This window comes from Ptychodera flava, chromosome 8 (genome assembly GCF_041260155.1).
Source record: "Ptychodera flava strain L36383 chromosome 8, AS_Pfla_20210202, whole genome shotgun sequence".
NCBI classification, from domain to species: domain Eukaryota; kingdom Metazoa; phylum Hemichordata; class Enteropneusta; family Ptychoderidae; genus Ptychodera; species Ptychodera flava.
The window spans coordinates 1,570,071-1,585,294 of record NC_091935.1 but is presented as its reverse complement, the minus strand read 5'-3'; the positions used below and the strand labels follow the sequence as shown (position 1 = coordinate 1,585,294).

Here is a 15,224-nt window from a genome sequence, read left to right as displayed (position 1 = left end):
TATGTATCACATAGACAAAACTAGCTGTTGGAGTTTTTGCTGGGACAACCATCAGTTTTTACAGCTGTCAAAATTTTCAGAACTTGCCAATGAAATAAATAAACTGTACTACCGCCAATGAAATAAATAAACTGTACTACCAGCCAGTAAAATAATTTTGCCATATGAACAGATGGCAAATAATATGACGCCAGCAAGCCTTTCAAGCTAAGTCTGGTATACAGTTTATTTATAGTTCTGTAAACCCCAAAACACTGATGTTCAAATTGGAACTGTAGATACCGGTACTAGATTAATACACTACACCCTATATGGTTGTAACACTACCTACCTGCTTGTTCTCAAATTTATATTTTAGACTCTCTTCCATGCATTGACTGATACAACAATAACAATTGAACCGGGTCACTGTGTTTATTTTTTAAAGAGGTCAAGTTATCTCTAGAAAGTCAACAGTATTTTACCAAAGGTAGCTGGTTTATGAGTTAATACTGTGGTATGTACATATCTGTATTTAACATGGTTCATGTACTAATAAATGTTCATACAATAAACATGATAAAACCCCATGTATTTGGACCATTACCCTTGGACTTTTTTATAGTACAAAAAGTGTGTGAAAAGTCATTTTACCTACAGGATTTCAATAAATTTTGAAGTTGAATTTAAATTTGTGATTGTCCTAGTTTCTGACAGTGAAACAACATAGATAGTAGAGTCCATGGGGAAAACTTAACTGTTTAATACTTTACTGACAAGCAGTTCAGATGTTCAAATCAATGACATTGCCCTGTGTAAATGTAACGTTTTTTTTTGTATGCTGTGTATAACTTATGTGGTGAAAATACAGAGGAAGTCTTTCTTCCTCATAGTCTTTCGAAACTTCAATATTGGGGAAAAGTAGAATAAAGGATAAATGGATGCAACATTTTGAAAGCAAAATAAAATAGGTATTAATTTTAATTGTAAAGAAATTATATTTAATATTGTGGTACCATTACAAGATGGAAGATATATTTAGTTCAGCTTAATATTGAATTGTTTTCGCATTAAGATGGTTGTTTAACCCTTTCACCCCAATTCCCTGTATACAGGTCCAACTTTACCATAGAAAACAATGGATTTGGGAACAAACCATGGTGGTGAAAGGTTAAAATAGGTAATAAAATTTTAATTGTAAAGAAATTATATTTAATATATATTTAGCTAAGCTTAATATTGAATTGTTTTCGCATTAAGATGGTTGTTTAAACGTTTTACTCAGACCAAGTATGCTGTAGACATGAACACCATGTTTGGAATGGTATTAATGACCATAAAATATGATGGGAATGTTTTCTAACCTCATTGACTCATATACGCAGTGGCCTTCCGCATTGTAACAACAAAATATTAATTCCGATGGGCATTCCACTTACCCACACAGTTCTTGCAGTGTCCAGTGCTGAAAGCTAGCATTGTTTGAAGTGCTTTAAAAATACATAAACTATAAATGATTACATTATCTTCACAGCCATTAATAACTTTAGTGATTCAAATGCTTTATTGCATCAACCATTCAAACTTCCTGTCAATTACAGATAGATCAATTTATATTTCGCAAATCTTTCCATTTTTGACATAAAAAATATGCTCTAAATACTAGCAAAGATGTCAAATAATAGTCCTTGACTAAAATATATTTTTGCCATTTGCCATATTTCTTCTCAAAGTGATTTTTCAACGGATGTATGTTGTAAAAGTTAGTAGACAAGAGATCATCAGAGATATGCAAGTTGACAGCTTACTTAAACATGTAAATGACCCATACAAAAGTCAGTCACCTTCCATTACCCATAGTTCCACACTGAACAGAATCATAGATGTGAAAGGCCATCACAGAACTTAACACCATGACAACACCAGGGCTGGAACCCCATCATGGCAACGCCAGGGTACAGCTACATAGTTTGATGTAACTTGTACTCCTAATGAGTAATTAAGTTTTCTTCATTTCTGTTTGTGTAAATGGTGAATATTTTCAAATCCATTTTTCAGTTTAATTTATTTCTAAAGTGTTTTATCCACTGGCAATGTATGAATTAAGAACAAATTCAAAATATTACCTTTTTTTGAAATATTACCCTTCCTGTCTATTTCATATCTTGAAAGATAAAACTGTTGGCAAATTTACTGTTCTTCCATCCTTAAAAGTTTATTAGTCTAACATTTACTATCAGGTAATGATGAAACTGAACTGTTTTGTGGAATTCTCAACACATCAGAAATGGAAAAGCAGCAGCAAAATGTCAAGTATCTTAAAGCTTGAAGGCTGTTAGTGTTGGCATGTATTATGGGAGATGTTTTACCTCACCAGTCATTGCTCTGTTGCTAGCTTTGCAGTTATTTTGCTTCATCTGATCTCATTGCTTGGTAAATTCACCGGGTTTTAGTTTTCCCCAGGGATGAAACCTGTAAAGTTTATAGTTGATACATGATACGTTACCAAAAATAGCCTAGAATCAGCTGTGAATAAACCATGCATATCATATCTTTTGAAGTTCCTTTGAACCACAATTTGCACTATCTACTGTTTATTTGGGAAAAATGAAACAAGCCAGAATGATTAAATCTTTATTCGTGGTTGTTGACTGAGCAAGCAGAGAAAGAAATTTTTTTGCTTTGAAAGATTCTATTATAGAAGAGAGAAGCAGAGTTCATGCCAAAATGTGTTTGTGTCAATTTCCGCAGGGTAAAGTTGCCGACAATATTGGCTCTTTATGTTTAGCACTGGCAGCTATGTTTTCACACCTGCAAAATAAAATAACTGTATAAATCCACGGTATGCAATTTGAATGGTGCCAAGTATCGGCATGGCATAAGTGGTGACAGAAGTGTGTTTACTCCATAGGATACAGTTTCATTATAATAGTTGTGGTAATCTGTACTGAGAACGTTGTACTTGGTGGGCGGCCTTTACTTTATCAGTGTATATAACCATGTAGTCAGCACTGAACAGTGTTTTTTCCAAGAATAATCCTGAATATATATAAGTGTTTGGATTTAGTGAACATTGCCACTGTGAGGAAGCTTTTACAGAATGAAATTGAAAATAAATTTGGGAAACAGATTTGCTGTTTGTGTTCACCTCTATCATTTTTTAGGATTTTTCTTACACCATTTTGTTTCAGCCATTGTCAATCAGTGAAAATAAAATATTTATTTTCAGAGCTTTATCAAAAATATTTTGACCATGTGATCATGAATCCATTCAATTGCAAAATATTTTATGCCATATTTCCTATTTTGGGAGATTAGATAATATCATGTACAATCTGATCATGAAAACCAATCACAACTCAGTAATTAAATTCATAACCATCGGACTCAAAGAGTACCGGAAATTTATTATAAATTTTAGTCACCTCACACCTGTGCCAATCAAAGGGAAATGAAAGTTAATGATAGACTTGCTAAGTGAAGAGCAATATATTTTTGAGTGAATGCATAGTGTTCCCTGAAATCAAGCTTCAGTCGGTAAGACTACGTTAGTGAGCCCACAATGAATAATTTTACAAAGCAACATGATCCTAGAGGGTTCAGTAGCTTCATAAAGCTATGGGAGGGCCCACTAAGAAAATTTCATTTTCACTTTCGTGTCTTACATGTGAAAACTACGAAATGTGTGAGATTTTGAAAAAACCTAGTTAGAATACATAATCTATGCATACGTAGATTGTCATCTTCAAATTTGTGATGCTGAGTGAGCAGAATTGATAAGTAGTGATGACCTGTTGTCAATTTTTCATTGAAATGGATCATTTGGGAACTAAAGTTAGTCTACAGAGTGTCTGCTTCATATTTCATATATCCTCTATGTGCTCATACTGCAACAATCAGCATCATCTCACACGGCAACAAAACCAGCATCATTTCACAGAACAACAAAACCAGCATCATCTGACATGGCAACAAAATCAGCATTACTTACATGGCAACAAAACCAGCATCATCTCACACAGCAACAAAATCAGCATCATTTCACATGGCAACAAAACCAGCATCATCTCACACGGCAACAAAACCAGCATCATCTCACACGGCAACAAAACCAGCATCATCTCACATGGCAACAAAACCAGCATCATCTCACATGGCAACAAAACCAGCATCATCTTACATGGCAACAAAACCAGCATCATCTCACATGGCAACAAAATCAGCATCATTTCACATGGCAACAAAACCAGCATCATCTCACACGGCAACAAAACCAGCATCATCTCACACGGCAACAAAACCAGCATCATCTCACATGGCAACAAAACCAGCATCATCTTACACAGCAACAAAACCAGCATCATCTCACATGGCAACAAATCAGCATCATCTCACATGGCAACAAAACCAGCATCATCTCACACGGCAACAAAACCAGCATCATCTCACACGGCAACAAAACCAGCATCATCTCACATGGCAACAAAACCAGCATCATCTCACATGGCAACAAAACCAGCATCATCTTACACGGCAACAAAACCAGCATCATCTCACATGGCAACAAAACCAGCATCATCTCACATGGCAACAAAACCAGCATCATCTCACACGGCAACAAAACCAGCATCATCTCACATGGCAACAAAACCAGCATCATCTCACATAGCAACAAAACCAGCATCATCTCACACAGCAACAAAACCAGCATCATTTCACACTGCAACAAAACCAGCATCATCTCACATGGCAACAAAACCAGCATCATCTCACATGGCAACAGAACTAGCATCATCTCACATGGCAACAGAACTAGCATCATCTCACATGGCAACAAAACCAGCATCATCTCACATGGCAACAAAATCACCATCATCCCATGAATACAAGTACCATCTGTTTCTGGATGTATTACACTAATCTTGAAGCATTCTTACAGATTTCATCAAAAAATATCCTCGCAATTTGTAATAGAAAGAGTAACGGTTGTTTCATTACAAACTTTGTTGAGAGTTGCAGTATGTTATACATTAACCATGGACTTTTCTAGCACTACTACAGGCAATTTTCCTCGAAAAATAAGCGGAAGAAATCAAGGAAAAGGAATGGCAATGATTTGAAAATAACTCCAAGACTCAGTCCAGTAGCATATCTGTTTGGTCACTTTCTGTTGTTTATTTTTCTTTTCAAGAGTATGTATAATTGCAGGAAACCCTACTACACTGACCAATGTGACTTGAAGTAGGGCTTCCGACATTAGGCTCCACAGTTGCACATATGTACATCTGTAAATGTTGTCATGCTGACGTGTGCACAAAACTTTTTTTTCCTCATGTAATGACAAAATTCCCTAATCATGAGTAACTTGAGCTCTGCATGACCATACATGTACAAAGGGCTGGCTTTGCACACAATCACAAAACTTGACGGAGTTTGTGAAAGTCAATTTGCATTCTTGAGATAACAAATATTTGCATAAAGTGATTTTGAATTCATCGCCTGTGACTGTTTGTTGCATAGTGTGTCTACTGAAGTTGTGTTCAAATGAATTCTTATTCTGTACATGTTGAGACTTTGCATTCTTAACATGCTTGTGAATTTCCACTTGCTAATCGTCATTCTCACAGCTTCATTCAGGACACTCTTGTTTCATTAAAATGTGCTAAATGTACCAAATTTTATGTATTCCTGTCATCAAGCCCTGCCAAATAGGGGCTGTGACAAAGGTTGAAATACACATTACTATAATGATACATTTTTGAATCATTAAATCTAAAAAATAAAATTAAAGAGCATTTGGATTGATTGTACAGCTGATTAGACAAGTGATGAGTTACTTTTCAACCAGCTTGTGTGTATAAACCGTGGTGAATTGTCATTTTGGTGTAGCTGTATCGACGAAGTTGATTACTATGCTGTACCTCATGAATTCAAGGAACTGTGGTTATTCAACTCGTAAAGGTGACTTCATTAATTAAGAAATAGCCAGGCTTGAACCACAGTGCCTCTGTCACTGTGGATGGACTGACATGGCTGAAAACTGAAGGGATACAGAAAAAAAAGCGGTGAACAGCTGTTGTCAGCAGGGAGAGGTAACTCAATATGTAATTATCTTCCTCCATTGATTTGCTGTGTGTGGGTTCATGTACATTGTAAATGTGAATCCATAATGAGTTGCCAAGTATAGCTTCTGTTAGGCTTTGTTTTAATTTGGAAGGGGAAATTCTCACCCCAATCCACCTGAAGTGAAGCCTAGTATAAAGAAAAGCAACCCCAAGAGGATTATAAATTATATACGAAGAGGTTTATATCATGTATGTCTGTATTGTGTGCACTGGATAGTGTCATCTTGTGGATTATTGTGGACTTTCCCAGAAATGGAAAAACCCATGAATTTGATCTGCACATAGGAAAGAATGTCAGCCCTAACTTTATCAGTGGAATGTCAAAAGATCATAGAAATGAAGCCACAGTAATTTAAGCAGAAGCAATGTTGATGAGTAGACGGTTGTAATTGTTGCCACGGTGATAATTACACTATGAAGATAAATTGTTTATTGCATGATTATCATGAAATTAAATCATGGAGGGTGATTTAGATGAAGTAAATGGTGGAGGAAGTTATTTAACAATTGATGATCCAAATTAGTGTTACTAAGGGAAGGCGTGTGGGAGATGTGAGTATAGGTACTTGCTATTCATGTCAGGTAGGGCATTTGCAGTGGACAATTACAGTCATAAACAGCTTCTTCCGGTGAATAAATTGTGAGGGGGGGAAAAAAGGAAAGACGGACCAAATGTTGGCGTAATGGACAAAGGTGTGATTATAGACAGGTGCAATGGTGATCTGATGAATGTATGAATTTTAATAGCGTAGCTCATGTTTAATTGGTGTGTGTGATGTGGTCGTGTGAGGGTCATTTGCATAAACATGAACTCTAAAAGGACAGATAGGGTGAATAGATCAGGGGGTACTGATTAAGTGTAGACCACATTTGTCACTGTCATGCAGTAGTGTGAGCACACAGACCCTCCATGTAGAATGACTGTAGTTGGGGAAAACTGAAAAAAAGCGAGCTTTCTCAAGGGCAATGAATTATTTAGTGACCACTCACTGCACAGTATGTGCCACAATCATATCAACATATTTTTGGTTCAGTGACAATATTGCCATTGTCCTGTTTATGTCGCTGACCCAAAAAGTATGTGGATGTTGATAATGGTCATTCAGTTTGAAAATGTCCGTTTGATATTTAATGAATCGATAAGAGAGATATTAATATTGCATCAGGTCAGAGTGATTTCACGAAAAAAAAGGATGTGGCACGTACCTTTCAATTTACATGTCAATCAAATCAGATAAGGTAGAGTTCATCCTGTTTGACAAGAATACTATTTCCTTTTACGCAGAAAAGGGCTTTATGAAACTCTTCAGCATCAATGAACCTCCATTGAATTTATTCAAATTATCCTTTTTGGGTGTTTTTTTTGACAAGGACAGGTCTATAATTGGCTTTCATTTAAATTCACGTGGCTATAATCGGCTTTCATTTAAGTTCACATTGGAAATGGTGGTAGCCATCAGGACATTGACATCATTGACTTAACTTTACGCGTCCTGTGCTTTTAAAAGTCTGCAAAATTGTGACAATCAGGAAAAGCAGCGGCAAATGCACACCTCAACAGCTAATATTTGATTCAGAAGACAGCTATCAAATATTTGTAAGATAATACATGGCCATAGGGTCCTCATAAATCAGTGTTCAGTATATTCAGCTGTCTTATAATAAAATCTAATATTTTTAGACTTCACTGAGTGGGGTTTGATTCTGTTTTATCATGTATGCAAATAAACTGGAAATATTAAATGAGACATTTGCAGTCACGGTGGCTATAATGCAATACTCAAGCTGTATGAATTCCAAACCATGTCCTTTTGATAAAAGATATGTACTTTCCACTTGACAAAATAGCAGTGAGTGTTTGTACATCAGTTTTTACAAAGTGTACGAAACATCTGAGTAAAATGTAGTGTAATAAGGGCATACAGTAGAAGATCTCTGCTAGAGTTTATATCAGGTCACAGTCAATAAAACAGACTGCATAATGCAGCTTTTATAAGGTACTAGTACATATACTGCATGTGTACGTGATGTTAAAATTCCAAGGTTTTCCATTTATCCTTGTATGCCATGGATTAAGTCTATATATCTGTACTGAAGTATGATCCTTTCAGAAATTTACATTTTCAAAGTCGTCTTTGAAAATTGCACAGTAAAATATTTTATGATATTTTTTATGGTCGTACATCTGCTTCCATTGTAGTGTGCTTTGTCGACATTTCAAAAATGGTTTTGTTGACTTGTCTGTGAGATGCAAATTACTCTTTAAGTGTACAGTGAATTAACTTTTGTTTACTTTTCATGAAGCGTCATTTAATTGGTTCATTAACCGATGATAATTATCGTACTCATTTCAGTAAGAATGTAATTAAAAGTATCAACATTGGATATTTCTCAGTGAAGTTAGTATCTTTGAAACAAATACAATGAAGCAGGATAGATTTAAAAACATGGCTACCGTATGAGAACATGAAGATAATTGTAACGAAGGTAAACTTAAGATACAGATGTTTTCATTTCCTTGTATTGCAATGTAACAGCAGATGTTGATTAAAAACCTGTAGAAATTAATTATTTTATGTAAAATAACATTTTCGCAGCAAAATAACTGATTCAGAAACATCATCTATTTTCTGTGAATGAGAAAAAGCACTGGATTTGATTATATGCATTGATGACCTTGTATTCATGACACTTAGACATACTGTACAGATGTATACAGCCAACCAGATATTCATGTATTTATTATAAGTTGACTGTTCGATTCTGTCATTAATGATCAAACTGAAATGTATGAATCAAATTATTTACAATCTGTGTCCGATGAAGGAGGTCCCTCATAAATCATTGTTGAATAAACAGTGAATTGTTCCATCCAAATAAAATCTGATCCAATGATGCCAGGCACTAGGTGATACCATGTACTTGGGTCATAAACATGTCTTATTTGTTTGATCAATCTTTATCTTTTGATTGCTGTTTGAGAAGTGTGTTGTGGCATAATTTATGGCTCTAAATAAGCAGCCCACACACCTAGTTAAATTGTTTTGTTTTGAATTATCTAATGGAATTTGTAATCAATGAACTGTTGATTAGTTAATTAATGTTGTTTCACTGTGTGAAGTGATTTGTCTGTAGGGTTTCTCTGTTTTGGTTTGTCAGAGTTGGATGCTTATCTGTTTTTATTTAAGTATAGAATCCTGGAAAGCTTGATCAAATGTTGAAAACTGCCCCCAGATTGATCTCATGTCACTATACCTTGTATTAATCAACCCTTTGAGTGCTGTAATTTTTCTAACCAAAACGTTTGTGCAAGATTTTACCAATTTTGTCAATCTTTCTGCAATATTTTTGATAATTTTGGAACAAATCGACATCACATTTCAATACCAGCAGATTTTTATCAAAATTTTGGCTAAAAAAAATTGACTGGGTTATATTTTATAATTTTTAATAACAAAATTTAACCTTTGTGCTCAAAGGATTAATTCAGTCTCATTTGCATCTTTCCAATCTGCTGTATACTTGTATTTTATGCTGAATTTTCATACATTGATTCAGATGATCATTTACATTATGTTATTAAAGTTATAACACTGTTCATCCTATATCAAGGGTAACAAGACCAATCATCGCAAACCAATGAAACATAATCATACTAAACCAAGTTTGGGAATTGAAAAAGTTGAAAACTTCACGATGGCAGATGTTTGCAGTATGCATTTAATTTGTTTGCTTGCTTTGGATGCATGGATTGATGTCATTCAAAGCGTTTTCAACAACATTACGATTCAATTCACGTAATTTCCTTCCCTACTGTGATGCTGCACGGCCACCATATGCACATTGCCTGCCGCAGTAAACCAGCAACTTGAAAGGAACTAGGTTACCGATAATTTATCCCAACCATTGTTAAGATTCTCACAAATTCACCTTGAAATACGGCCCTTAATGAACATTCCATTTCATGATTTAAATGCCACATAAATTAAAAAAATTTCTTTTTGAAAAACACCGTGAGGTGGTTTTTCTGAAGTGTATTTGTAGCTGAACCATTATGGTGTGTGGAAAGTGATTTCAACTGGGAATTCTCTATCTTTAGCTACATTTACTGAACGGAAAAATCTGAATAGTTGTGCACAGGCAATTCCAGTGTGGATCATTCAACAACGTCAGTTCCTCTCGACTCTTTTTTTGAAGTCACGGTAAATATCCATTAGCTGGTATCTCTTAGCGTTGCTAGAAATTGCTCCGTGACACACAGAGAAGTTAGTCTTCACTGTATGTCAGTAGCTTGTTTTGTCAATCAACACCAACATACGTCATCATTGTCAAATTTTATGCATTGCTGAAAACCGCAGAGTGTGATAATACCCTGATAACTGTCTGTTTTTATTCAACTCCAAGTAGCTCCTTAAAGTTTCAATGTGCCATCTTTGCACTGTATGGAGTCAGATCTTAGAAGGTGGCATTGGTTTGAGAGTTCTTCAAACTTGTATCTGTCGTAGTTATTATCCTTTTTCTATGGCAACAATATATTCATGCCATTTGTCGCTTGGATACACCTCTATTTTATTTGCCATCATGAAATCATTGTGCTGGTGGGACCTTGGATGTGACTCCATTGAAAGTTGTTCAAGATGGTTCCCACTTGATTTTCTCAGAGTTTCAAAACATCTGATGAAAAGAGGAAACTTCCGGAAAAACTTTGTTTTCTTTTCAAGCCAAGTTGGCAGTTTTGTTTATAAACATTTGGCATCAATGTCATGTTTTGAATGAACCAGCTTTTAATTTCCTTGCTAGAATGTTGTTGAAAACACCTGTCTCAAGGTTAGGTTACTTGAATTGCGACAAAGATCTGTTTGTGTCAGAGTGACAGTCAATGAAGACAAGATGGATGGTGAATTGAATGAATCTGAGGTATATAGCTGACTAGCTGGGTAGGTAAATGGATGGAGTGATGTGAAAGATGCAGGAACTGAAGGATGCTTGATTTGAAAAAAACAAGCCAATGGAAAAGACTTGAGTTGAATGCATGGAAATTTGATCTGATGGCGTGGATGTAGATGAAATGAGAGGAATGATAAATGATGAAAGAGAGGGAGACAATAGATGGATGTGTTTTCAAGTTCACATTGTGGAAGAGAGACAGTCATGATGTAGCTTTGTTGGGGATTAGGATTTAAATAAATAGATTATTGGACAGATTTGTGTTGGCTTATTGGATTAGGGGGATATGGATCGTCTCAGTGGATTATGGATGTGTGAATGGATGGAACAATTAATGAATGGATAGAGAGATGAATGGATATCCCAGGAATTAACTGATCATCCAATTAGAAGTTGAAGTCAAACTTAGATAACCAGCATGTTATTGCTATTCAGTTGATTCACGCTTCGACTGAAATGTATTTTTGTTAAAAATGTTACAATTGCTAATCCTTCATTTTTGTTTTATAAAAAGACTTCCTCTGCCGAACATGAATTTTTATCTTAGAGAAGCATATCAAATGTGGTGTTTTCTTTGGAGTCATTTCACATGCAGGTGAAGGAGCATATCATGTATATGCCAAACTTGAGTTGTAGTTGATCTGTTTACACATGGTTCTCAGAGTTTCAGGTTGGTTCACACCGCTATATGTATCACTCAGGGCCTTTCTGTTTGTTGTTTCTTTCTCATTGCCATATCGGCACAACATTTTTCAGCTTTCCCAAATTTTCGGTTTGACCACGCAAGCAAACATGTATTATGATGATAAAGTGCAATATCATTGTATTTCCGGTAGTGTAATGACCTTGCAGTATATGAAAAAGTATGGTTTTATGAGTTGATCAGAGCATTAATTGCGGTACAATACCTGCAGCTGTCAAAATGATATGAGAAAGTTTCATGAAAATACTTTTACAACGCTGAAAGGGAAGTACATAGCAAATATACATGTACCATACAAGACTATTTTCTCGGTAAAGCATTAACAGCCGGCTGAATACACAAGTTGTCCTTTTGCAAATTATTGCAATAAGACAAATTGACAGGCTGAGACTCTATGACTGCTTGCCAGGTGATCATGTAGGGTAATTTGTTGCTAGGCAGGCACTGACATGCTTAGAATCAACATTTTCAATGTTCGAAAAACCAGACCTGTGTTTGATATACTTGTCTCTTTGAAATGCTTGCACAGCAAGAATGACGAATGTGTGATATATGTGGATTGGAGTGTACTGTGGAGCCACTAAACTGACTCCATCTAAATATCCATCATCAGATGAAGTTACAGAGGCTTTACTCAAGCACTGTTCTTTTTCAAACTGCCATTAAAACGTCTGAACTGCTCTTGAAATGACAAGCCTTTGCTGTCACCATGAATAAATCCAACATTGCATGTCCATCCATCTGTACCTAGCTGCGTCCCCTGCCTTTTAAATGTCATGTATAATTTGTACCCACGTCACGCCCGATCTAAGAATTGGCCAATTAGAACACGCAAGCCTCATCCCGTTTCTGGACGTCTCCATGGCAATGATTTTGATGTAAGTGTTTCCGGGCAATTAAAACGTCTGTGTATCTGTATTTTTGAGGAGCATATTAAAAGCTTATGTCAAATGCTGCACTAGTCAAGATGATTGAAAATTAGCTCTAAACAGAGACACATGGCCCAGACAGACAGATTCATCTCATCAATGCATGTGATGCAGCAAAGGTCTTAAAAGAAGTGAGCTAACTGCAACTTCAGGAGAAACAGACATAAAAGATATTGTGAAATAAATGAAATTTTGTGTGCCATATAGACTGGTTTTAATATTAAGGTAATCAAACTAGCACCAAGAGCTTGCTCACAAGGAATTTACAAAAGCTTGTCGGTAGAAATTTCGTCGTCTTTAATGAAAACAGAAGCTCTCAAAAAAGGGAAGGTGATTTGGATAAGAGGAAAAAAGTCAAAAACATACAATTCTAGATGTCCTGAGATATGAATATTCTAGATGTCCTGAGATATGAATATCTGTAATATAAAATTTACCACTCTGAAAGCTGTATGTAGATGAAATTATATTGATATGAAATTTTAGTATAGTTAGCTGTTAGCAGTATTGTGATACATTAAAATGGCATAAATAGGTAGTATTAGAATCTGTGGGAATTTGTGGGATGCCATATTTGAACCCATATGGTGCACCAATAGCATGATTTAGTGAAAGTTTTTTTATTTAATGTGTTGGATCTCAGTAATTAATAAAGATTATAGTCTCCTTCATTCATTGATTTTATCATGACATGTAGGAATGAAGCTGTTACTCTGTTGGACTGGTCTCTTGCAATGCTCTCTCTTTTTATGCATATTTTTTCAAGAAACACTATTTGTGGCTGCCATGTGTTACTACAGCTATTGCTATAAATGTTTCTCTAACTGAACTGGTTTATCAAAATAATGATTTCTTGCACTGAAAAATATATGAATGCATAATGAGGTGAAAATCACAGTTCTCAATCCATGGATCTTGTATCAGTGGTTGTTGACATTGATGATTCATGTGACATTGGTCTTTGTTCTCCTTTGAAAGTTGTCTTTCAATCAATTTGTTAGAGATCAAGCTGATAAGAAATTGACCATTCACACGCCAATTGTACGCATTGCATTATTTTGAATAGCCAAGTGAATTTGTTTACAATTCACAATTTGTATAATTTTGAAAGGATGGAAATTGTTTATTGGATTTGAGAAAGTCCCCCAAATAATATCTTACTCTCTATAAAATAGTAAATGTTAAAATTTGTACATTTATGGATGTTTGCTGTGAGAGCCCTGTAACATGCATAATATGAAATTTTGATACAGTCTGGTTACTGACATTATCAATCTTGTTCACAAAACTATCAATCCAAACTTAAACAATGAAAAAGATTCAATTTTGGTTTCACAATTTCTTTTATGCACATATAAATTTGCATGTTGACCATCTGGATACAACTTAGGTTTATAGTGAAATGGCCAGATGATAAATTTTGTAAAAACATGTTTTGATGATGCTTGTTATTTGAAACAGCTAATTTGAAGTGCAGTGAGAGTTGTTATGGAAACAGCATGTTCTGTTCACAGTCCAAGTATACCAGGAAGATTGTCGAACTGTGTCATTGAAAATTAGTGAGATGGTTTATCTCAGATCAAAGGTAAAAGTCAAATTTTTACTTGTTTTCATCAAACGTGTAGCACCTTGTTCTGTTTTGTCAGTTCCTCTGTGTTATCCATTTGATCACTTCTGATTATTGCACTATTGGTTTTTTTTCTCTGTTATAATTGCCCATCTGCTGCGAAATTAGCATTGCAAGCACAAACACAGTATCTCTATCCATTGCTGTTTCAATTATCTTTGGATTCAGTGAGTAACCTTTAGATTGGGAGTTCCTGCTGACATGAACAATACAATCACAATATGCCATCTTCCTCTGTGGAACAGAAAAAACAGGAAAAAAATTCCTTTGCATTTTCAGCAGCATCTGTACTATTGGCACGTGTTGGTATAGTTCTGAAAGAAAAGAAATCATTAAGTATTTAGGGTGCTTCTGTCATAGAGGGATCCTATTTGCATATGGATTGACTTGTCGCTTCCGGTTTACAAAAGAAACTGCCAAACCGGTGAACATGACAGAATGGATGAAATATGACAAGAAGGACCACAGCCACTCGTAAACAAGGTGGTCACAATGAAGCGGCCGTTTAAATGCCAACTGAGGTCACCCAAAAAGTTCAACACTGTTTATTATCGGTGTAAAGAGCTGCCAGCATGTGGGGTGTTTATACATGTACTGGGCACTATCAATGATTATCATAGTGTATCTGATTGATAGGTGTCCAAGCCTTGTTGACAAGTCCAGCTTTATGTTTTTTTGCTCTGTGTGATATCAAGTGTGCTAACTAGGTCAAGAGATCAGTGTTCAATGGCGATGGTCAAAAAAGGGAGAAAATCGGACTAATATAATTATAATATTAAATGTATGATTTTTATGGCAGACTGTTTAAGCACAAGAAAGAAAAGTTAACTGAAATTATGAATGTTATTTGCAGATAAATCTTGGCCATTTTGCAAATAAAGTTGTTTTGCAGATGAAAGGAAATACATGAGTAT

General features: G+C 35.4%; 2 protein-coding genes across 6 annotated transcripts in view; both read left to right on the top strand.

The window, feature by feature from the left end:
• LOC139138158 (fibroblast growth factor receptor 2-like) overlaps positions 1-15,224 on the top strand; it is an 88,489-nt gene that overhangs the window by 10,614 nt on the left and 62,651 nt on the right. Inside the window, exon 2 of one of the 5 annotated variants that reach the window (XM_070706395.1) lies at positions 14,145-14,268. The exons of the other annotated variants lie outside the window; for them this stretch is intronic. The gene's annotated coding sequence lies outside the window, so the exon portion shown is untranslated. The remainder of the gene's footprint in view (positions 1-14,144; positions 14,269-15,224) is intronic. 5 annotated transcript variants of the gene reach the window in all.
• LOC139139460 (uncharacterized) lies at positions 3,856-4,899 on the top strand. The gene has a single exon (XM_070708373.1). It carries the CDS (start codon positions 3,856-3,858, stop codon positions 4,897-4,899), a length of 1,044 nt encoding a protein of 347 aa, XP_070564474.1.